The sequence below is a fragment of the Misgurnus anguillicaudatus genome, chromosome 17 (assembly GCF_027580225.2).
Source record: "Misgurnus anguillicaudatus chromosome 17, ASM2758022v2, whole genome shotgun sequence".
Lineage (NCBI taxonomy): Eukaryota > Metazoa > Chordata > Actinopteri > Cypriniformes > Cobitidae > Misgurnus > Misgurnus anguillicaudatus.
The window spans coordinates 24,963,671-24,988,060 of record NC_073353.2 but is presented as its reverse complement, the minus strand read 5'-3'; the positions used below and the strand labels follow the sequence as shown (position 1 = coordinate 24,988,060).

Here is a 24,390-nt window from a genome sequence, read left to right as displayed (position 1 = left end):
GAGTTTAGACAGGTTTTTGAAAGTGTGTACACAAGTTACTTTAACATGCATGAAAAGTACTTTATGCCTATGTGGCATTAAAATGGCTTCCAACAAATATAAGCACATGGATTTTAATAGATGGATCTCATTTACATCATTGATAGGGTATATTTTAATGGATATAATGTTATAAAAGGATACAATGTAATGATTCATTCAATTTACTCAATCCCTTAAGGCAAGTGGTTGCAATCAATTTATTTAAGCTACATTTAATCAAAAGTTTTTTGTTTTGTTTTTCTAATATTTTTTTGTTTAAATAAATTGATTGCAACCACCCACCTTAAAAAACTGAGCAAACTGAATGAATCATCTTTTTCAGTGTTCTTTTTTAACCCTCACACTAACCCAAAATACTGGGTTTTTGTAACCCACGGTCAGATACTGTATACATCTTCTAGGTTAGTTGGGATGTCCACATTTAACCCATTAATGAGTTAAAAACAACCCAGCATTTTTGTTATAATACAACATAGTCTTAGCATGCTTTATATGGTCCACACCTATTATGTGTCATTAATTTAGCCTAGCCTAGACTTTTTAATAATAGCCTACATTGTGAAATTAACCATGTTTTTGTGATAAGAGTGTAGTAATGTTTTTTTGGTGTTTTGATTACTATTAGCAAAACCATGGCCAAACCAAAGTTTGTAGTTGAACTTTAAGTTAGTCAGTGGAAAATATAAGCCTACAAAAATGTGCTGTTATTATGCAGCTGCCAGTAACTTACTGTAGAAGATAAAGACTGAAAAAGTTTCATGTTCATTTAACTTTGAACAAACTGTTGCCAGTAAATAACATAAATGTAAAATCTATAGTAAGTTACTGGCAGCTAGTTGCCAGTAATACCCAGTAATACTGTAATTTCTACATAATTGTTTTACAGTGCATTCATGCACGACATATATTTTATTGATCTTATTACGTTTGTGTTATGTAACGTTATTAATTACGAAACCAATCAACTTCTTTATGCACTCTGTGCCGCTCCCTGTGTATCTATGGGCTGTGCTGAGGTTTTGTGTCTTACCACTGGAATCTGGTTGTGTCCGACCTGTATCCCAAACCGGACCGACAGGTTTCAGTCACGCCCAGTCTAAAATGGACAATATAAAAGACTTAAGGAATGTAACGCTCTAGAAATAAGCTAAGCACACGGAGATAAGAACAACTCTCCAGTTAAACCTCACAACAGTCAAGATGCAGATGTCCGAGCCCCTCAGCCAGAAAAACGCGCTCTTTACCGCTATGAACCGCTTTATCGGCGCGGTCAACAACATGGACGAGACGGTCATGGTGCCCAGCTTACTGAGAGACGTACCGTTGGACCAAGAGATCGAGATGCAGAAGTTAACCAACGATCCTGGCAGCTATCTGAGGGATGTCGAGGCGGACATGTACAGCTATTACAGCCAGCTCAAGTCCATCCGAAACAACATCGAGTGGGGCGTCATGCGCGCAGAGGAGCAAAGGCGCAAAGCGAAGGACACTCCTATGCAGGAGCCCGAGCGCACCGAGCCGGAGAACAACATGGACCTGGAGCAACTCCTGCAGTTCCACCTGAAGGGTTTGCATGGGGTGCTGTCCAAACTTACAAGTCAAGCCAACAACCTGACTAACAGATACAAGCAGGAGATTGGCATTGCTGGATGGGGACAATGAACTGCATCGTGACTCAAACCAATTAGGATATGAAGAACTATTTTGACCTAAGAGGACCTGTTTCACATTCAGGGAAGGACCTGAAGCGACTGCCAAAACACTAAAGTTACACTGTCAGGCAAACCATGATAGGAAAGTGGTTTTGTTGTAGTATTGTGTATGGTGTTGATCACTGATGTGTTTTAAGGCCTGCTTCCTGTCTTCATTTTATTTGCACTGACAGTTTTAAATCTCCGTTCAAGTGGCTGGCTGCCACACCTTACCTTGGTATTTAAACCTATTTATGTATTATGTATAATGAAATGTTTTATTTTCTTTATTTTTCTTTATTGCATGAGATGAAAGTGTTGTCTTACCATATGATGTTCCTGTACATTACAGAATACACACAAAGTGTGTTTCTGCTGGTAACGTTAGGAGCTGAGCATTTGATCATTTGTGTATGTGAACGTTCTGTAGATGAAGTTCTGTAGATGAAGAACCCATGAGAACTTCACCTGTTCCTGGACTTTGAACTATCTGTCAATCATCTTCTGAATCAATGACGTGGACTGCTCTGAGAATCACTGTGTGTGTGTCATGATGAGCTCCATGAGGTTCTGTCATACTGTGCTGTTAGGCATGTATGATTGAGTGTTTATAGTATATGCTTTATTTTTAATTTAATTGTTTTTGATAACAAAATAAACTTTTGTATTTCACTTTATCTTATTTGTGTTTTCATGTTCAACAATACATAAAGGGTAGATTTACAAACTCTCCTGATCCCAGTTAGCTATACAATTCCTATTTGGTACTTGCGAAGTTATTAGTCCAAGATTTCTCGTGAGGATTCTGATAAGTACATGAATATAAAGTAATAATTAGTGGTTCATTATTTTATAACTTTACTTTTTTATAGACATACCCCAAACACACTTAAAATAATTCATTATTATTTTAATTATACATATAGCTAAATTATAAAGTTTTGTAAAAAATCGTTTTGTAAAGCTAAAACTGGGGCATTCCTGTCTACTTCCTTATTGTAAAAATATTTATAAATTTAATCAACTTTAATTTACAATTCATTTCAACTTTCTTGATAATAGTGAGGAGTTAAATAAATTTTAAAAAATCAAGTTGAATTAGCTTAGGTGATTTCCATTGTATTTTTAACTCGAGAAAGTTTTAATTGATAAACTTAAAAATATAAGTGTGACAAGGAATTTTTAGTGTAGGCTGAATAAGTAAATACTTATGAATAAGTCTAACGTGTTTACGATATCAAAGATTCTTGTGTTTTGGACCTTAACCTAAATAAACAGTTTGGGAACAAAACTGTAACATCCGGTTTCTACACATCAGGGAAAAATTAAGTAAATCCGGTGTAAAATGAATTTTATAAAACGGCCAGTTCTGGTTCTTCATTCTGATTGGTTGAAACGCGTTCTCAGCTGTGATAAAACTCACCGGTAAACCCACGGCTCAAACCGTATTACATAGCTTGTATCACTGCGCCACTGTTGTTGTGTACTGTAGAAAATAACTGTCAAAATGTCGGATTTTGTTGTCAATTTTGAGTTATTGGGTGGGCTAATTATATTATATTGTATTAATTATAATCCTCAACAATTGAACAATTAATGGCGATATCCAGATAAGTGTCAATAAATATTGTTGAGTTTTCTTGTTAATGCTTCCGTGAGGAGTAGTTGTACCGTATATTATCCACTGGGTGGCGATCACTGATCAGTGGTGGCGATCTTACACAACATAAACACTGATGCTTTCACTCAACACTTTAAAACTCAAGTGTATTTTTTGATCAGCGATCTGAATCGGATCTCTAACAAAAGTCATTCACAGAAATGGAATTATCCCAACATTTTGCTCAAAATTTGAGAGGATAAAAGAACAATTGAAGGTAGGGTGAAACGTTTTTATTTTGTTGTTTGAAAGCAGAGGGTCTGTTCTTTCATTTGATATATTGTATGTTTAAATATCTAAAGAAGAACATTTTTCTGGAAGGCATTAATGTTTAACTAAAGCTGGGTGGCAACTCTTTTAAAAAACGCTGGCAGGGAAAGTGTTAAGCATGCTTCCAAGCATATTTGATCCACACGTCAACAGTTGCACGGTATACATGTTAATGTATAAATTAGATGAATGTTAATTTATGAAAATAAACACCACAGTCTTAATGAATCATATTTTCATTGTGTCTTTGCTCCGTCTGTTTTGCTTGGGAACCGCTCTGTTGCAGACACACTTGAGTCTGAGGAACTACTTTGTTTGGCGGAAGACTAATATCTGTACTAATATAATTACAACTTATTTGCTGTGTTTTATTATATGAAATCCTGCTATACATAATTTGAAGCAACCGTTTTATAAACGCAGTGGGCCCCGCGGGGCAGTGGGTTGCCGGTGCATTTTGTAACGGCTAGGGGGGTTTTGGGCACTCCGCTTCGCGTCGTGCCTAACAACGCCCCTTGGCCGTTGTGAAATGCACTGGTAACCCACTGCTTCTTGGGGCTTATTGCTTTAATGCTGCTGAGTAATATAATTCAGAATTAGTACACTTTTGAAATGACATTAAAAACATAGCCTATAAAGCAGTATAATTTTCTTAATCATAAAATAATGTAACCCAATCTCATATTGTCAATAATGCAACAAATTCCAGTAATGTCAGATGCTGCAACTTCCTGTAACTGTGGTCGTTCTAAAGCATGCTGACTCGCAAATACAGGCTGCACACGTCATCAAGCCTGGTTTATTTAAGTAAACTGAGCATTACATTCGCAAGACATAAACATATTGTAACAATTTACGAATAATAAGAATAATATTTAACGTTATACTTTTTAATAATTTGTAATAAACAGTGTTGATTATGTTTGCACCCTAGAAAAGCGACCTCCAGAGACTGCATCCTTCGGATTGAGAACGCCTCTGTGGGAAACTCAATCGCGTTTCGTATTGTACATCGTTTGTTCCTTTAGGCACGCCGTACATGTAAATGTGGCTGTTATGTGATCATGTGTTCAGTTAACACAGAGGCAGCATTTAGTGAAAAGAAAGGATAATAATGGAAAATGAGCACCTGGTTCAGGGTGAAAACATCAACAGCACCCGCTGTACCTTCTTCAATACAGGACCGGACGACTCCCGATGTGTAAGTGTCAATGTTTTATGAAAACTACTGCAGTGCTTCATTTTGTTAGCCCTCGTGCTAACCAAAACATGACATCACCATTTCCAGTCACAATGATGCTCACTGGTACTTTTACCACTAAAGAGACAAATATAGTTTGGCTATTATGTATTTGTGTGGCGAATATGTATCATTTATGTCAAAAACAAGATAAGGCATAAGAAATAAGAAGAGTGATAAATTAATATTGACAGCTTGAGAAGATAAATAGATTGTGACCCAGGTTAAGTTGTCACAATACATTTTTTGGATTAGGAATTATTACAACCATAAATTTTTTATATGATAGAAAATCTTTATAATAGACTAAACAAACAGAGTCACATTTTTATTCCTAAAAATAAAAATTTTGCCTCCTAATAATAACCATTTTGTATAGTCTTTAAATTGTAGTGTAATTCTAGAGAGTGAAATCAGTACAATGTTAAATACCTTTTATTTTTTACTTAGGAAAAACCCCTTGAGAAAATACATAGAAACAGAGTTAGAAAAGATAAATCAGTACAACTCTTAATAGATCAACACTCAGTCAAACCAACAACAATTGCATAATAAAAACATAAACATTATTTCCTGAAAGTATTACACTACAAAATTGCCAAAATGACAGATGATATATAACAATAACAGGATTCCCACGGGTTCTTGAAATCCTTGAAAGTTTGTGAATCTGGGGGAAAAAATTTAAGGCCCTGGGATGTTTTTGAAAATATACATACATAGATACAGGTCATTGAAAGTGCTTGAATCTTTTTTATGCAAGAAGTTAAAAAAAATCCATATTATTCTCTGTTCAGTGTAGGATAATATCATAAAAATTGTTCAGTGTAGGATAATATCATAAAAATTCTAGACTTTTTAAACACATGTGCCAAACTCTTCGCTTTAAATGTTTTTATCTTCTGATTGCGAATGTTGATTCATACCAAAATGCTTTATTGCATAGTTGTGTTTGACACATAAAAACGTCTCGGGTTACGTATGTAACTGTTGTTTCATGAGAAGGGAACGAGACGCTGCGTCTCCCTTGCCATACTTCCTGCATCCCTGTAATGCCATCTTTGGTAATATTTCAGATAGTGATCAACTTCCTGGCTCCCTTGTCACACTGTCTTTGTCATTAAGCTATTAATGGTCATTAATGGTGTTTGGTTGAATTTGATATACACATTCAGACGCACTTACCCCTGGAGGTGTTCCCAAAGTGTCACTGCAGTGATGCAGCGTGAGGTCCCTTGAAAGGGAACTGTAAGAATGTATCTTAAAAGTAGGGGTGTCACAATTAATCGATTGTGCGATGCATCGCGATGCGGGGGTGGATGATTCTGCATCGATGCAGTAATAACCCATAATCGATTATAGCCTGCTGACGTCATTCGTCGTGTACATGTATGTGGCGGTAGAAAAAATGGCGGAGGGTTGTGAGACACGAGGGATAAAAAATGCACTTAAAGTACTTAAGTACTTAAAAACACTAATTGACAGTTTTATGCACTTTTAGTTTTTCCTAATGTTTTAGTTTTAAATGCTGCTGTTGTCTGATGTTTACAGAACAATTTTGTCTTGTTTCCTATTAAATAGTATACTTTAGTATACTTCTTGAAGAAAACAAAATAAAAAGGAGTTTACATACTGTATCTGCCTTCTTACATTCATCAATATAAATGTAGCAATGTGCAGTAATAAAAAAAAGGATGCAATGCATCGTGATGCATCATGATGCATCGTAACATCGAATTGAATCGAATCGTTAGCTTAATAATCAGAATCGAATCGAATCGAGGAACTAGTGAAGATTCACACCTCTACTTAAAAGGTAACACGATGTAACCTTGCTCTCACTTGAAATGTGTGCCCACGTTTAGTCCTTGAATTTGAGGGTATTGGACCTGGAAACTTGGTCCTTGAATTTGAAGTTAACTAAGGTGTGGGAACCCTGAATATAATTTCAAAATATGATGACAGAGCTGATTTAAACATTTTAAATTATGTAAATAGATCCAATATTTACAGGTAATTATTTATTACAGTCTGTTGGGCTGTAAACGTACTTGCTCTCTCTCTCTCTCTCTCTCTCTCTCTCTCTCTCTCTCTCTCTCTCTCTCTCACTCAAAGCTGAGCTAATCATTTAAGAAGTAATTAAAAATTAGATAAATAGTAAGAGGACATCCCAAAATAAATAAAAGACTCTGTAACACATAACTGTTGGTACAGTTCTCTGAGAGAGGCTTGGTTGAAATGTCAAGACATTTTGAAGAGAATTATCTCTGTCTTGTTAACATAAGAAAATTTGGATTGTTTAAGTCAAGACATTAGACTTTCCTGTCATTTTAAGTTTATGTTAACGATATTTGTTTATGTATTTTTAGGATGTGATTCTTAAAGTGAAAAAAGCCACCGGGACATTTTCACTGGTGGCATGGTAAGTCAGTTTTTATGGTTTGTTGCCTCTTTATTAGGTGTTACTAGCCTAATTTTTTTCTGTTTATACTGTAGCTTTTTCATGCTCTTTGTGATATGGCTGCTGCGCCGATACAACTCTTTGGCTCAGGTACAGTGAAAGAAGCAGTTGAAAATATAATGTTCAGTAATTCATATGTTCATATAGACAAATGTATCTCATTCTCTTCATTACTTTTTTAATCTTTTTTTTCTAGAAAATGGTAGTCAGTCTGACAGTCGCTGCATTTTTCGACAGTGTTGCATATGTTATGGGAGTTGCATTAATGGTTTTGCAATGCAGTTATGTAATCCTTCCTATTTAATTTAATAGATTACAATCTGTTTTGCGCTTTCATCTGTAGGGAGAGTCTCATCCGGAAGGTTCTCTATGTGATTTTCAGGCCTGGTGGCTCACATATTTTGGTAATAGTATATATGACTTTATATACTACATTTACATTTATGTACATATAGTACATTTTACAGTTGATATTAGGTAACAAACACTTAATTACATATTTTGTATTTTTTTTAGACTGGAGTGCTCTGGTCTGGGTCTGTCTTATTACTATCAATCTTTACCTGAACCTGGTAAAAGAAATTAGAACTGAACATTATGAGATGTGAGACACACACACACACACACACAGATGCTGATGGTCATTACAATGTATATTCACAGACACAACTTTCCTAATGTCTAAATGTTTTCCCCAGACTGTACCATGTGGTTGCATGGGGGGTTCCTTTGCTCATGTCCATCCTCCCTCTTCTGGCTGGATACTATGGTCCTGCTGGAGCTTGGTGGTAAATGACCTCTGACCTTTTTATACTATGTTCTTTACTGTAATCCCAGTCATCAATGCTTTGTATCTCTCTCTTTCCTGCAGTTGGATCACTGATGATCATGTTGCCTGGAGGTTTGGCATGTAAGTGTACAAGTGTGTGGGGGAGTGTGTGATGTGTCATCGAACGATTCCTGTGACAAACAAATGAAACTATGTTATGAGTTGCATCATATTTCAGAGAAACTCCTACAACATGAATCTTAGGAATTTCCGTTCTCTTGCGGAGAGTTTATAGTAAATGTTTAGATGCTACATACTTTATTAAGATACAAACAGAAAATACAGGAAATATGTACACAAAATTAAAAAAAAACAGTTTTCAAAACTAAATGTCTTCTTCAGGCATCAGTCAGTATTTAGTGTGACACCTCTGCACACGAAACAAATCTTGAGCTTTTTTTGAGGAGACTGAAGCCCTGAAGTCATTTGATTAGAATTAGAAATTAGGATTTAATTTCATTTAAGTTTAAGAGATCCTGCAGCTGCCTGCTATTGCTCAAGTGGAAGGGGAGTTTACCTTAAATACTTGACACTTCAGCTTATACCTTTATACTGTTTTTAATACTACATACACATTTCCTGTATTTTCTGGATGTATTCTATTAAAGAGACTGAGAAATAATTATATATGATCACTATACAATTGCAAAAACAACAAATCTAACGATAGCATTGTGGCCTAACACTTTTTCACAGTAATGTACATAACACTTAATTGACAGATTTATGAGTTGAGCCACAGGAACGGGTTTAGAAAGATTGCACTTTCATATGCAAAAACATTTAAGGATAAAGTGATATTTCTGTGCCTGTTTCCAAAACCTTTTTGGGGCAAATGTTTATAAATGTATCCATTTTTGTTTGCAGATGGTACATCCCTCTGTTTGTCCTGATTTTCCTCATGATCTGCTGTTATGCTCGAATCATCTTTGTGGCCAATGAGAGGGTAAGTGAATCAGACATACATCTGATAAAATACTGAAATAATCTCAAAACTTCCTGAAGCTGACCTTAAACAAAGCTCTTGTCTGTTTATCTCTTACTCGTCTGTGTTCTCATTCACACGGACGTAACACGATAAGCTAAAGGCAACATTCCTAAACATTTAGCATGATCTGCAGTTTAGGATGAGACAGATTTACATGATAAATCTGAATGTACGTGCATGTGCGCACACCTGTTAACACATGCATCTGGTCTTGTGTTGTTGACTGTGTTAAATGTACTTTTGGTGGTATGTTTATCATTGCAAACAAATGCATGCTCAGATTTATATAAAGTTCTGAACTGTCATCATTTCAGATGCGTTCCTGGATAGGCACCTTTAACCCGGAAAGAGAGAGGAGGAAGGTAAGTGTTTAAGGGAATTTGTGCATGTGTTGATTAACACAGATGTAAATACTTTAAATACATACTGTGTTAATACTTCTTCCTGCAGATATGTCTAGCTGAAGAGATCAGGCCGTTAAAGTGGTATCCCTCTGTCTATCTGCTTGTATCTATCTTCCCCCTCATAAATAGGTAATTGCTTTTTCTAGTCAATTCTTATTCATGCATCTTTGGATGTGCATCTGATTTTGTGTGTATTTTTCCAGACTTCATAATGCTGCTTACCCAGGAGACCCTGTGTTTTCTTTGACACTACTGCATGTGCTCAGTGCACCTTTACATGGACTTGCCAATGCTCTCGTTTTCGGTAGAGACACCTGGAGTCAACTAAGTACAACAGGAATTAAGGTACTGTTCATTTATCTCAGATGGCAATTACTGGTAGTTGTATATGAAGAACTTGGTTGCGATGTTGACATGTTTTGTGGTAAATGAGAATTTTTTATCAGACTCCTAATGAATTCTGCCAACAAACCGGTATTTCTAAATGGCCTTAGGGGTTGAGATTAAGCGGTTTTGAAGTGAAAGTATTTGGTGAATGTATAATACGTGCCATCAAATACATCTGATTTTTGAGGAAGGTGGTGTTTAGCTACTTTTGCATCTGATGTCCTCATATGTTTTCCTCATATGTGTTTATTAAGATGGCGATCCAGTCTCGGCTGTGTGACAGCACAAGAATTGGAGAGTACCATCCAGCGAGTGTAAGATATACACATGACCTCGAGACACTCTCTGCTTCTGATGATGAGGACAGCAATGTCCTCTTTTACAGCCCCGATATGATTCTGAAAGACAGGGGACCCTGGGAGAATGTTTAGGAAGTGGTTTGTCTTTGTGTGTACAGTATGTGTATACAGTATATATACTCCTTGCCTTTAAATAGTTTCATTCAGTGTTCAAATAGTGTTGCTTTTATGTCGACACTTTCATTTAAGTGTGTATTACTACAGTTTAAAAAGAGCGAAAAAGGTTTATCTATGCCTTCAATGACCAGATGTTTTTGTCGTTAAGTGACAGTAAGTTATTTGTACTGTATTAATGCTGAGCTTTTAAAACAAACTGTTTACCACCTCACAATGAAATGCCTTGTATATAAGACTAGCTTTTTTATATTGTTCAACTGCATATTTCAGAATCGATATTCATTCAGAGATTTTACGTGTTGTCATGATATTTGTGCATGTTTTATTATATTTATGAAAATGTTGCTATATTTTTGTATTGGTTGCAGATTCAACACATTTTAAATAAAAATGTAATAACCTTTATTTTGTGTTTCTGTGAGAAAAAAGCAAGCACTATAACATTGAACTTCAGATTTAGGGTCTCAGGATGATTTATGATCCTTCCTGTGAAAAATTACTGTTTTCTATATAAAATCATCCAACTGTAAAGAACATTATGTAAAATATAATTTTGATATGTTTTATGTAAGGAATTTATATTACAATTAAATAAATAAAAAATTATGTAGATTATACATTAAAAAATATTTAAATATTTGATAAAAAAAAAAAACTTCGTTTGAACTGGCCGGGGCGTTCTCAATAGACTTTTGCTGAATTAGGCACTTATATTGCAACCTAGTGGAGAAGCGTAAACACTGTTACGAAAAAAATTATTCTTACTGTGTTTCTGATTGGCGGTTTTGCGTTATGTCATCAAACGCATTTAACAGAGATTGGTGGATAGCTAATCAGCTCTGATAAGTGCGCCAATCATTGACGAGTGCGATGAGAAACGCGACATAAAGCATACGTAATGCAATCTCATAACAGCAGCATCTGAGTTGTGGCTAGAAGGAGCTACTGCAAAATCTCGTGAAATCTCGTCAGATAAGCGCTGTTTTTATCCTAATCCTACCCCAAAACCTAGCCCTAAACCCAACATTTCACTGGATTTAGGTCTTACCTTTTCACTATCTAGTAAGAACCGATGATTTCATCATACTCCTACCCCCAAACCTACGTACCCAACATCTCGCGAGATTTGTCACTATCTGTATCCCTTCTAGCCAGAACCCAGCAGCTGTTGATAGGCAGGGCGCTTCCGTGTACAGACTGTACAACATCAGCATTGTTTACAACCTGCAGACAAGCGATTTTCAAGGCAAATCCACCAGTTGTCTACAGGGACTGTAGAAACTGTACTATTTGTACGCCATGGTGTGACTTTTGATCAAAGGTAAGACATTTTAATAACTTCTATAAGACTATATTATTATATCACCTTTGGACTCGTTACTTCCTGTTTACGAGTTCAAATGTATAAAAGACGGTGTCCCATATTATAAATATTATATAACAAGTATAATACTTGTATTTATACTATAGTCTATTATAGTCGATAAACTTTTGTGAAATTCCGTATAATTTTATATTTTTGATTTTCCTTATGTCTCTACTGTCTTACTAATACTGAAAAGCTGATTTGCAACTATGTAAAATTGTGGAAAACGCTATGAAAAGAAATAAACGAATGAACATTTTAATGTAAATCAATTTATTGACTCTGTGTGACTCTATCACCCTACAGCCGGTGTCTACGTGGTGCGCAAAATCAGCGCAGCCCTTAGACAGGGAGAGCAGACTGAACAACCCGTGCTCACACCATGTAAACTGGCTAAAGGTGAGATGTTTTTACCATTTAAGATCATTATACCACTCAAACTCTTACAGCTATAACCAGGTCTTCATCATTTAGAATCAATCAGTGCACTTTCTTATCAGATAAATCACTTAAGACATAATGTGATAAATTATTTTATTGTACAGTATGAGTTTCAAGGATTGCCTCAGGACTTAAGTAGCCTATCTGAAAGAATGGCAGGTGTTTATTACCATTTAACCTCAGAGGAATGAGTCAAAGTACTTTGTTGATTATGGAATGTACAAATAGCGTCTAAAAATGTCAGTAATGTTGTCTGACATGTTTATGTGATTCCAGGTAAAAAGGAGCTCTATGCCGGGGATGCAGCATTAATGTCAGCTCCAGAGCCTGAGGGTGCTGCTGGCTCATCTGCACCGGCAATGACAGCTATACAGAAATGTGGTTCCTGAGGTTAAAGGCCATGCAGAAGCAAATCTGAACAGGTGTCATCACTGCTGATAAAACTCTGCATCCCTGCTTACAAGCACGTTATGTGAGGCTGATGTTTCAAAATGGCTTTTTGACATGCTTAAGCAGCAAGACTTAATAAACCCTAATCATTAGAAAAAACATTGAACATCATCATACAAGCAAACAACAAATTTGTATAAGCTGCACTCTACAGCAGGGATTTTATACGTGCCTAAGCAGAATGTGACACACAATTCTGACACCTAACCAGTTTTGCTCTGCATGGCTTTTTGATTTTAGGGAGCCAATCTCTGTCTCTCAATCTGTTTCTACTCAGCTACAGTATGTGAAGATCTGTTCATCAACCTCTGTTTCAGTGACGGTTCAGATCTGATGTTTACCTGCAGCTGTTTTATTTATAATCTCCTTTTTTTAACTTACTACATATAAATGAAACACTTATCACAAAAATAACCATATATAACCTCGTGTAATGAACAATGCAACCAATAAAATTGTAAAAAAACAATCCTTTTGTTTCTTGTGTTCCTCTGATTTTTATTTAGATTCTTATTCTTGCTTAGTAGCTTGTCCAAGCTGTAACTTTATTATATTATAGCTGTAACTATATTATATTATATTATATTATATTATATTATATTATATTATATTATATTATATTATATTATATTATATTATATTATATTATATTATATTATATATCCCATGTCAAATCCCCTGCTTCAGTATAGTAGGTCTTCCCAAAGTAAGGTACAAAAATGTATTAATTAGAATATTTTGTGATCAAAGCCTCTCTCCCTTTTATGGGAAAATATTACATTTGGATTTACTAATTATCCCAAAGAAAATAAAAAATGCTTTTACTTCATGTATATTTGACTTTTATCATTTCATATTCATAATTGTACATTTAAAAATGAGGAACCAAATTTTATAATTTTTAGATTTTGTTGACTTGCTTTTAATACTGCTCTCTCTACATGACCAGTGTTAGAAATTCTGTTAATAAAAAATCTTTAAAGACCCTAAACTTGTGTGAGCTTTACAATATTTTTATTTGATATTTTATTTAATTGACCTCTGTATTATTCTTCCCCTGGCTTCCTTTTTTCTTCTAATTTTATTTAATTTATTTTTTATTGTATTGTGTATATAATAGTGTAATTGTTTAATATTATATTAGTATATGTTTTTGTTATTTAAAAAAAAGTGTTCCCAAAGGATATAAAACTTTAAAATAGGACAAACTTCTTATTAATTGAAAATACTTTTAAAATTAAATGTTGAAAGGGTTTGGGTGTTCAAATACGTTCAGCATCCTTCTTCGAGATCTGTCCCGTTGGTTAAATACAGTGTACATGCTCCTCACGCCACTAGATGGCGCCCGTAATCTTTTGTTTTACGTAACAGCTTCGAAAAGAAAAATAGCACGTGACTTCCGGTTACTAGCGGAAGTTTTTAGTGGAGGGTAATAATCCAAATGTTCATGTGCTCACTTTCGGTTCCGTAGCGGAATTATTTTGATTTATCATGATCTACAGTTTACCCTGACTTTGGGATTTTAAAGTAGGTATATAAATGTTAAAACCACACAATAGCAGACTGTATTAGCAGATTCTATTTACGTTAGCCAGAAATTAGGAACTTTTTAAAAAAATTGCATGTGTGCATGTTTTGATTGTCTCACAGAGCGTGTAAGCTTAGCTTATACATACATATTTCCCAAATGAGAAGTTTTTAATTATTAATAAATAAAATCATTTCAGTAAGAGTTTAGTGCAGAATTCATTGCTAAGTCAGCTGTCCTAAGACATGTTACAATGGTACAGGCTTCCCGCATGTTTTGTGTCTGTGATCTAAAAGAGGCATTTAAACCTTTGTTTGCAGAATGCCACATGATAAAGCTCGCAGCAGCCTCGTGTCTGACACTCTGGAACGGAGGAGAGCTCTGACCATCTCGCCGGTTGTCAGACGTGACAGCTGTCAGGTAAGTTTATGCATAAACAACACTAGTGAAATTGTTGATCAGTTCTACCAAAATATATTCAAAATTAACTTTTTTACCATGTCTATGTGTCCCAGACTGAAAATCCACTTAAGATCTCTAGGAGATGTTCCACATCCGAAGATGAGGATACAAAGATGTCTAAAGATCGGAAAAAGAACAACTCCAATGTGACCGTAAGATGGGTTAAAAAATATGTTTATCAATATAACTATTATTCAGTAAATTGTTACACTTTAAACTCAGTTAAGAATGTCAAAAGTCAAAAATAATTGGAATTAAAAAAATTGCTGTTATTGCTCACTGGTTGTAATGCCATGTAAACGATCACATCACTTGTGGGTTACAAACCAGTTATTAAATATTTATTAAGGTCGTTTAGTATTATTTAATAAATAAATAAATACAATTAGTGAAATAGTAAGAAATGAATAGAAAATGTTCTCCTTTATAACATTAGTTTTATACAAACTATTTTCACAACAAATACCCTAAGATCTCATAAAACTTTTGTTTACCTGTATTACTCGTTTTTGATTATCTTTATTAGATCCATTGGACACAGCTGGCATCAAATGGTACATCCGATCAATCAGATACCAAATTACAAACATCCAATGATCAAGTGTGCATAACATGGAAGGATATTCAAAGGTAATGTGCTGGGTGGGTTCTGGTACAATACTAAAATTCGGACTGGCTTATTTGTTTACATTATGACTTTAGATGCATTATCTTTTGACAAGACTGCAAAGTTTTGAGGGTTAAATCTAAACGTTTAACGTTTTTTATTACACACCTGTTTCCTGTCAAAGGATGTGTTCTCATTAAGCCATGAGCACATTTACATGCACACACACACAGTGAGACACACACAGTGAGTTGTAAGTGATGCACTTTTCTTATCTGTCTTTAACATATGAAGAGCTCAGGTGCAAAACCCTCTTAGTGTGTCTGACATGTTTTCTTGTAAATGAGCTTTTTTTAATCAGACTATTAATGGATTCTGAACCCGTATTTCTGAATGGCCTGAAGCTGGGATTAACGGAATGGGAGCAAAAGTACTTAAATAAACGTGCCGAGAGCGTTCGCTCAATATCATTATCTCACTTTTGACAGAGGTGGCATTTAGCATCTGAGCTCCTCATATGTACCAATGTTCATGCTTATCACTCATGTACCATCTGTGCATGCTGGCTAGTAAACTAAAACTGCTACTGTGCCATTAGTAAACAAATTAAGTAAATAAACTATATAAATATAATCCTGTTTTAGAGCTATGGTATAAAGAATTCATATTCATATTTGTAATTTTATGTAAGAGAAACCTTAATATTATTTTAAATGTATAAATCTATTAAATTTAGGTATTTTTTTAGGATAATGTTATTGGTGCTTGATTCCACAATGCATTTTAGTTTAATATGTAAAGTTAAGGGTCTGTTCAAAACACTAATAATTATAAGAAACCATGGTAATTGTGTTCCTTGTGTTAGCAGCAGTCCTAATATTATTGTTTCTACAGGCGTCAGATCAAGATTGTATTAGAAGATGTCCTCCAGACCGAGAGGGGTCAAAGCTTGCTAAGAGGTAGCAGAGAGAGTTTCAAATTGAAGAACCAATCAGAACGCAAAAGGTCAGCAAGAGAGAGGCGGAGTGGTCAGACCTCAACAAGTGACCTCAACGATACTAGGAGAACCAGTGTGACACTAAGACGTAGATCAGACTCCGCTGGAGCAAAAGACACTTCACCATCAACCCCTTGTTCTAAAAATGAATCATGTTCATCCAGAGATCAAATAAAGATCAAAACTTCACCAGTCGTACAAATAAACTCATCACTGAAACTACCAGAGCTGTGTGAAATATCAAGTAACTCTTCTTCACCCAGACAAAGTGACTCTCCACAATGTGTTGAAATTACTGATGATTTGTCTGAACAAATCAAACCATCTACATTTGAAGAAAATGAAGCATTAATTCCAGAAGGATCACAGTGTGTTGAAATTAACGATGATTCGTCTGAACAAATCAAACCATCTACATTTAAAGAAAATGAAGCATTAATTCCGGAAGGATCGCAATGTGTTGAAATTACTGTTGATTTGTTTGAACAAATCAAACCATCTACATTTGAAGAAAAAGAAGCATTAATTCCCGAAGAATCGTCAGAGTCCGATGAAGTGGTTTCTTCTAGGTGCGAATTTGGACGTGACTCTCCGTCATCATTAGCAGAGCAGTGTAGCCTCAAAGAGGATGAATGTGGTAGTGAGGTAAGACCCACTGGTAAACCATTCAGAATTTTACAATTTTACACCTTATTTTTTGGATCAACAACTGATTTTTTGCAGCATCTAGCCAGTATGGTAGAAGAGGATGATCCAAAAGAGTGCACAGATGATACAGGAGAATATCAGAAGGAAAAACACAAACGCAAGAATGGAGAGGTGATACAAGAGTTGGATGGGTTGAGGGATAGCGTCTTACGTCTCTCAGTTGGGGCTGATGGGGAGGTCCCGCTCAAAAGATGTCGCTTGGTTTCCGGCTCAGACTCCGCCTCTGTGAGTGCAGGGGGACAGTCTTGTCAGGCCCTCTCAACTGAAACCAGTAAGTGATTAGTGTTGTCACAATAACATTCTGGTTATGTTTAGTTGCTTGAGTTTATTTACTATGACATACATCTTACATGTTTTTCATTAAATTGACAGGAAATGGTTGTTTGCATGTGTTTTGAGTCTTAATCACAGTTGATGTGCTCTTAACTCTTACACTCTTTAAAAGTATTGCTATGGGAAGTGCAATGGCTATTTGAAGCCAATCACTCTTTTTTACCTCTGCCAGTTGTTCTGTCTAGTGAAGAGGAGGATGAGGAAGAGGAGGAGGAGGGGAAAGAGAATGAAAAGGAAGATTTTTTCTTAAACATCCAGCCACCAGAGGGCATTAAAGACATACCTACACATGAAAAACCAGCAAGTGTGTATGAGCAGATAGCAATGACTGAGTGTCGGTCACAAATTGCAGAACTGTTTACACAGGTTGGTATGAAGACAAACTGCAAAAATAAGTTAAAGAATTTAAAGATCATTGTTCAAATATATTGGCTTTAAAAATTATTTGGACACATACCATTACATTTTTTTAGATTTATTTAAAAGGATTTATTTATAAGTTGTTTTTTGGGCAAAGCATGCATTAACTGATGCTTATTGGTGTTTTCAGTGCTCTAGTATGATCGAGATACAACTGTCATCTCTTCACATGGGTGGAGTTGATGTCGTATCCAATGCGAAAATGAAGGTGATGACAATATGAAAGATGATAGAATAGGCACTAATTAATAAAAAAACTAAATTTGTGTTTGGTGCATGAGTATCTCAAAAGTTTATTAAACCTTTTTTATTCAGATCACAAGTGAGAAGATCACCATTTCATTTAAGGGTAAATGTATGCTGCATTACATAACAAAAGTTAACATTTATTATTTACTGTTAACCTTGAATTCTCTGCTAACCTGTAGATTCGTCAGTGATCATTTGTTTGGAGATGGAAAACGTTCGTAAATACAGTGTGTTGAAAGGGAATGAGTTGAAGGGGTGTGAACTGGTTAAGGATGATGAGATCGAGCCCCCTCCTGTGCTACTCTTATCGCTGGCTGATGCTCAGGCCCGTCAACTGCACAAAGACCTCTCCAATATCCAGCCAGGAATATGCCCAGGTCATCTATCTGTCTTAACTACCTTCATGTTGTGTTTATTCATTTACAGAGCTGGAGAATGTTACTATTTTAAATAACTTTTTATGCAATGACAACACAAACATATTTATGCAGTAATTAAATGGGGTTTTTTGTATACTTACAATGATATTATCTCTTTTCCTGTCTGTATTGTGTTGTGTGTACAGCTGAAGGCAGCACGTTTGTAGTGCTGTGTTTGGCTGAGCAGGTTGATGACTTTGAGACGGCATTCTTTACTTCATTAATGGAGCTGGTGGCTCTAAATCAGGGCAATCCGGAGCTTGTTTACCCTCTCACATATTCAGAAAGTCTGACACTGCTGCAGAGCTCTCAGGAAACGCACCTGCTCCAGCTGCTGACGTCCAAGTCTGATGCACAAACCAGCACTGCTGCAGATACAGCTGCATCTGCCGTAAGGGTCGAGACAAAATTTTTGGTCTTGTGTGACATCGGATGTTTGTTTCTTTAAGGGATAGTTCATCCAAAAATGAAAATTCTGTCATAATTTACTCAACCTTGTGTTCCTCTGAACCTGTATGACTTTTTTTTATTATACACAAAAGAAGATATTTTGATATCATGGTAAGCACACAGCTGCAATAACCATTGACTTTCATAGTAGGAAAACAAATATTATGGAAGTATTGTGATAAATGATGGTAAGCACACCTATTGAATTCCATCGTATTTGTTTTTGGTTACTATCAGCTGTGTGCTTCCCATGATTTATTAAATTATTTTCTTTTGTGTCATACAGCTTTAGAACAACATGAGGATGAGAAAATGATAACAGAGTTTTCATTTTTGGGTGAACCGTCCCTTTTAAAGGGGACATATTTCCATGTTCAAGTGTTATAATTGGGTCCGCCATGCTTCTATTAACTTATAAAATGTGTAAAAGAAAAACCCAGTAACTTAGTTTTGGTAAACCATTCCCTGCAAGCACGTGAAAAATTAGGTCATTGAAATTTGGCTACCATTGTGATGTCAAAAGGGGATACAGGGTTCCCACGGGTCCTTAAAATCCTTCAAAGTTTGTGAATCTGGGGGGGGGGGGATTTAAGGCCCTGGGAAGTTTTTGAAAACATACACATATAGATACAGGTCATTGAAAGTGCTGAAAGTTTTCTGGAAAGATCCATATTATTCTATGTTCAGTGTAGGATAATATCAGAAAAATTCTAGCCTTTTTAAGCACACATGCTAAACTTTTCGCTTTCAATGCTTATATTTTCTGTATGCAAATGTTGATTCATACCAAAATGATTTTTTGCATAGTTGTGTTTGACACATGAAAACGTCTCGGGTTCACATATAACTGTTGTTCCCTGGGAAGGGAACGAGACGCTGCGTCTCCCTTGCCATACTTCCTGCATCCCTGTAACACCGTCTTTGGCAGTATGTCAGATAGTGATATACTTCCTCGCTCCCCCGTCACCCTGTCTTTGTCGTTAAGCCTCACCATTAGTTGAATTTGAAATACACATTCAGACACACTTACCCCTGGAGGCGTCCCCAAAGTGTCACCGCAGTGACACAGCACGAGTTCCCTTTAAAGGAAACTGTAAAATGTATCTTAAAAGGTAACACACAATGTAATATTTCTCTCACTAATGTGTGTCCCCACAGTCCTTGAATTTGAGGGCACTGGACCTGGAAAGTCCTTGAAAGTTCCTTGAATTTAAAGTTAACTAAGGTGTGGGAACCCTGGGGATAATACCACCCCTTAATCTGCACTATCCAACCACGCCACTGCCATTTAGTGCAGAGTTCAGCTTATTTGCATTGAAAAGAACACACCCAAAAACAGCACATTTTTGCTCACAACTACAAAGTGGAAATTTTAACATGCTATAGCCTAATAAATTATGGTATGTTGAGCTAAAACTTCACATACATACTCTGGAGACACCAAAGATTTATTTGACATCATAAAAAAGCCTTGTGAAATGTCCCCTTTAAGCCATTTTTTTCTGCTGCATTTGTGGCTTTCTGTTTACTTCCTTGAAATCTGCTTCACATTGTCAATTTTTAACCTCCTTTTGTTTTTTATTACGGCCCTTTTAACGTTTGTGTTTGTTTCTCCAGTGTCAGGATGATGACGATGTTCAGCTGAAGCCGGTCCACACATTGTGCCACAGAAGATCTGGGGGTTCCTATAGTGTTTCCATGGAACCCGCACTCGGGCCAGAATGGACCCCGTACACCCATTGCGGTCCTACACGCAGGTAGAGAAGTTTAGTACTTCCCTCTGTTCTGTTGTCAAGTAAAACAGGGTTCCCACGGATCCTTGAAAGTGAAAATTCAAGGCCCTGGGAAGTTTTTGAAAAATACATACATAGATACAGGTCATTGAAAGTGCTTGAATCTATTTTATGCAAGAAGTTTTCTGGGGAAAAAAATCCATATTATTCCATGTGTAGTGTAGGATAATATCATACAAATTCTAGACTTTTTAAGCACAAGTTCTAAACTGTTCACTTTAAATGCTTATATCTTCTGTATGCAAATGTTGATTCATAACATAATGCTTTTTTGCATAGTTGTTTTTTCACACATAAAAACATCTCGGGTTACATATGTAACTGTTGTTCCCTGAGAAGGGATCGAGATGCTGCGTCACCCTTGCCATACTTCCTGTGTCCCTGTAACCATAGATATGTATATAAAGGCTAAATGGCTCAAGGCGGAGTCCCTAACAGCATCACCTGGCGGCCATCTTACGACAGGGTGCTCGCTCACTCGTAGCATTGAGTTTAATGGTGCAGGTACTTTTAAATGACCATAACTTGCTCAATTTTCTACCGATTTTCAAACGGTTTGGGTTTTTACAAACGTTATTAACGTGGCTATAATTCTGGATGCTTTAACATGTTTCATGAATTTATTTTTTATTTTTAGTATAGGTATGCAGTGTCATAGGTACATCTTTGACGTTTATAACAAACCAAACCGTTTGAAAATCGGTAAAAAACTAAGCAAGTTATGGTCATTCAAAAGTACCTGCATCACCAAAACTCAATGCCACGAGCGAGCGAGCGACCTGTCGTAAGATGGCCGCCAAAATGCGGACGTTGCACTCAATTGGCCAGCAGCGCGGACGAGCCATCTAGCCTTTATATACATATCTATGCCTGTAACGCTGTCTTTGGCCATATTTTTAGATAGTGATATACTTCCTGGCTCTCATGCCACCCTGTCTTTGTCATTAAGCCTCACCATTGGTTGAATTTTGTCCCTAAAGTTTCACTGCAGTGACGCAGCACAAGTTCCCTTGAAAGGGAACTGTAAGAATGTATCTTAAAAGGTAACACGATGCAACCTTGCTCTCACTTAAAATGTGTCCCCACATTTAGTTCTTGATTTTGATGGTATTGGACCTGGAAAGTCCTTGAAAGGTCCTTGAATATGAAGTTAACTAAGGTGTGGGAAGTGGGAACCCTGGTGAAATCATGCTTTAAAAACTGATAGTTATGCATCTGAAATCGGTCGGATAACATATTGTAGCATTAACATATTTTCTGCACCTCAGTCCTGATTTATAAAACTCTCTTTAGGTTGATTCAGTTCCCCCCTCCGCCATCTAAAGGGGCTCTAAGTGTGACAACAGAGGATTTGGAGTGTTTAGACAGTGGGGAGTTTCTTAATGACGTCATCATCGACTTCTACCTCAAGTAAGGATGGTTTTACAAGTTATATAGTGAAGATGAGTGCCAATAAGCACTGGAGTGGCTATTGCCTTAAAGTCTGGTTGTTTTGCAGCTTATTTTGCAGCATTTTAACAAATGTAAAAAAAATCATGCATATGTGTCTCTTAGGTATTTGTTGGTGCAAAAAGCCCCCCGGTCATCTGTCGACAGATCACATGTTTTCAGCAGTTTTTTCTATAAACAACTTACACGCAGAGACAATGCAAATGAAGACAGCACAAGCATACCGTGAGTGTTTAATCATATATATATATATATATATATTAAGTTTGTATATATAATTTAGTCAGTAATAATATAGAATGTACAATTTTGTGACTGATTGATTGATATGCGTTTTCAGAGCTCAGGTCAGAAGGCATCAGCGTGTGAAGACATGGACCCGCCACGTAGACATCTTTGACAAAGACTTCCTGTTTGTGCCTGTCAACCAAGAGTAAGTGTTATTTGCATGTATGTGTCTCTACATGAAGCAACCACTAGCTAGGTTTGCATTTTTATTTATGTAACTGTCATGTTTTTTATTTTTTTGTTTTGTTTCATCAGATCTCACTGGTATTTGGTGGTAATCTGTTTCCCTGGGCTGGAAGAGCCACAGTATGTAAACTGGGATGCCCGGGGCTCAAGGCAGGGCGATGATGGGGAGGATTCGTGTGCGTCTGAGATCCAACCAGACAACAGATCCAACAATGATGAGGATAAAGATGCAGGTAACACGACAATTTTAATACTTTGACCCATCAGAAGCTGGAAATGTTGAGTGCCATGTCTTGAGTCTAAGCATTGTTTTTCTTTATCTAGATGACAGCCACGTAAAGCCCAGTAAATGTCATGATCCTGTGGTAGGTCACCGTAAGCATTAATAACTGACAGGGTTTTCTTTCGTGAGAAATATTGGATTGATTCGATTTTTGATTGATTTGATATCATGTCCCCAAGTAAAGTAACGGCAAAACCTTTGTTTCTTTCGCTGTAGGACTGCACAGAAAATAACTGTGTGAGAAAAACTATCTGCCAAAGGTGCGTGTTAATCGTAAAGTAGCAAATGCATTGCGAGCCAGGCCACATCACAGACTGAATAACATGTTTCATGCTGTATCTTTATTTACACTTTTTTCCAGACCGTGTATACTCGTCATGGACTCCCTGAAGTTATCGGTGCACGAGCGTGTCTTCAAAGTCTTGCGCGAGTAAGTGTTTGCGCTATGACTACAGTCATCATGTCTATGGTGTGTAATGTATGATGTGTGAATTTTGTTTGCATTGTATTTAAGTACAAGTGTTTTTTATTTTTTAAGATACCTTCAGATGGAGTGGGAAGCAAAGAAATGTGGTTCTCGTGACTTTAGTGCTGAACGCATGATAGGTTCACACTGTAAAGTCCCTCTGCAGGACAACAGCAGTGACTGTGGCCTTTACCTGCTACAATATGCCGAAAGCTTTTTACAGGTATACCTATACTATTCCTAATACCAGTTAATCCAACATAGTATTTGTGTTACTGTAAACCACAGAAATGCAATTCGAGTGCTTTTTTTCTTTACAGGACCCCGTGGTACACTTCGACCTGCCGCTGAGATTAGAACGCTGGTTTCCACGACAACAGGTGCGAGGGAAGAGGGATGAGATTCGAGACCTTATACTACACCTGTACCGATTTCAGCAAGGCTCAATAGGAAATGAAAGTTTACAGTTGATGAAAACGAGATTAAGTAGTGTATAGTGTTTAAATGTGCATTGTTTTATGCTAGATATATTTATATTTTATGTGTTTTTGAACTGTTTATATACATGTATGTTTTTGTATACATTGCTGGAAAAATTCATAAGGAAATAAATCAGAACATTTGAATTTTTCCTCAGACAAGAAGGACCATTTATTTACATTAAGTGGCATATAACTCGTTTTGTATTTTTGCACCTTCTGATGTCAGGGACAAATACGTGTGAGCAAATCCATGTCATAGTTTATTACCTCATGTGTTTACACTCTCTCTCACCAGTGGGTTGGTTGTACTGAATAAATGTGGTAGAAGATGTGAGCAAAAAGCCTAAAGCACATGTTTGGACTAGAAGTTTCGTGTGGTGCAAGTTGTTGTTGTGATTAGCCAATTTTTTTAAAGGAGTGGAGAGAAAGATTTGCCATAGGGGGTGTGTATGTTATGTATGGTTTAATGCTTATTAGACCGTTAGATTTAGATTAGACAGATTAAGAGACCACCCACTTTGTTCCATTAATCCCAGCATTTTGGTCTGTTTACAGTGTTTTGCTG

At 36.4% G+C, this 24,390-nt stretch overlaps 3 protein-coding genes and 1 long non-coding RNA gene across 5 annotated transcripts; all 4 read left to right on the top strand.

Annotated features, from left to right (window-relative positions):
- Positions 1–1,146: 1,146 nt before the first annotated feature.
- mid1ip1a (MID1 interacting protein 1a) lies at positions 1,147–2,410 on the top strand. Its single transcript, XM_055215759.2, has one exon. The coding sequence runs from the start codon at positions 1,243–1,245 to the stop codon at positions 1,702–1,704; it is 462 nt and encodes a 153-aa protein (XP_055071734.2). The 5' UTR covers positions 1,147–1,242; the 3' UTR covers positions 1,705–2,410.
- A 2,198-nt stretch (positions 2,411–4,608) lies between these two features.
- LOC129452306 (cyclic AMP receptor-like protein A) lies at positions 4,609–10,853 on the top strand. The gene is made up of 13 exons (XM_073855220.1): positions 4,609–4,864; positions 7,273–7,325; positions 7,400–7,454; positions 7,561–7,621; positions 7,712–7,768; positions 7,881–7,968; positions 8,063–8,152; positions 8,236–8,274; positions 9,061–9,139; positions 9,496–9,543; positions 9,632–9,714; positions 9,789–9,930; positions 10,227–10,853. The coding sequence occupies exons 1-13, from the start codon at positions 4,778–4,780 to the stop codon at positions 10,401–10,403; spliced, it is 1,059 nt and encodes a 352-aa protein (XP_073711321.1). The 5' UTR covers positions 4,609–4,777; the 3' UTR covers positions 10,404–10,853.
- A 642-nt stretch (positions 10,854–11,495) lies between these two features.
- Positions 11,496–12,737, top strand: LOC129452330 (uncharacterized). Its single transcript, XR_008647075.2, has 4 exons — positions 11,496–11,510; positions 11,600–11,769; positions 12,121–12,213; positions 12,532–12,737. It is a non-coding gene; the product is annotated as an uncharacterized lncRNA (long non-coding RNA).
- Positions 12,738–14,078: 1,341 nt separating this feature from the next.
- On the top strand, positions 14,079–23,974 carry LOC129451922 (sentrin-specific protease 7). Of its 2 annotated transcripts, XM_055215472.2 has the most exons (21): positions 14,079–14,232; positions 14,554–14,653; positions 14,749–14,847; positions 15,222–15,325; positions 16,197–16,944; positions 17,023–17,278; positions 17,513–17,706; positions 17,891–17,968; positions 18,076–18,109; positions 18,189–18,386; positions 18,575–18,819; positions 20,496–20,635; positions 21,965–22,081; positions 22,226–22,345; positions 22,461–22,553; positions 22,664–22,827; positions 22,919–22,959; positions 23,094–23,137; positions 23,239–23,307; positions 23,416–23,566; positions 23,664–23,974. In XM_055215472.2, exons 2-21 carry the CDS (start codon positions 14,555–14,557, stop codon positions 23,838–23,840), a joined length of 3,171 nt encoding a protein of 1,056 aa, XP_055071447.2. In that variant the 5' UTR covers positions 14,079–14,232; position 14,554; the 3' UTR covers positions 23,841–23,974. The 2 variants fall into 2 exon arrangements, 1 of the variants encoding a protein (XP_055071447.2); XR_008646921.2 differs by lacking the exon at positions 23,094–23,137 and having other exon boundaries at positions 23,664–23,799.
- Positions 23,975–24,390: the final 416 nt, after the last annotated feature.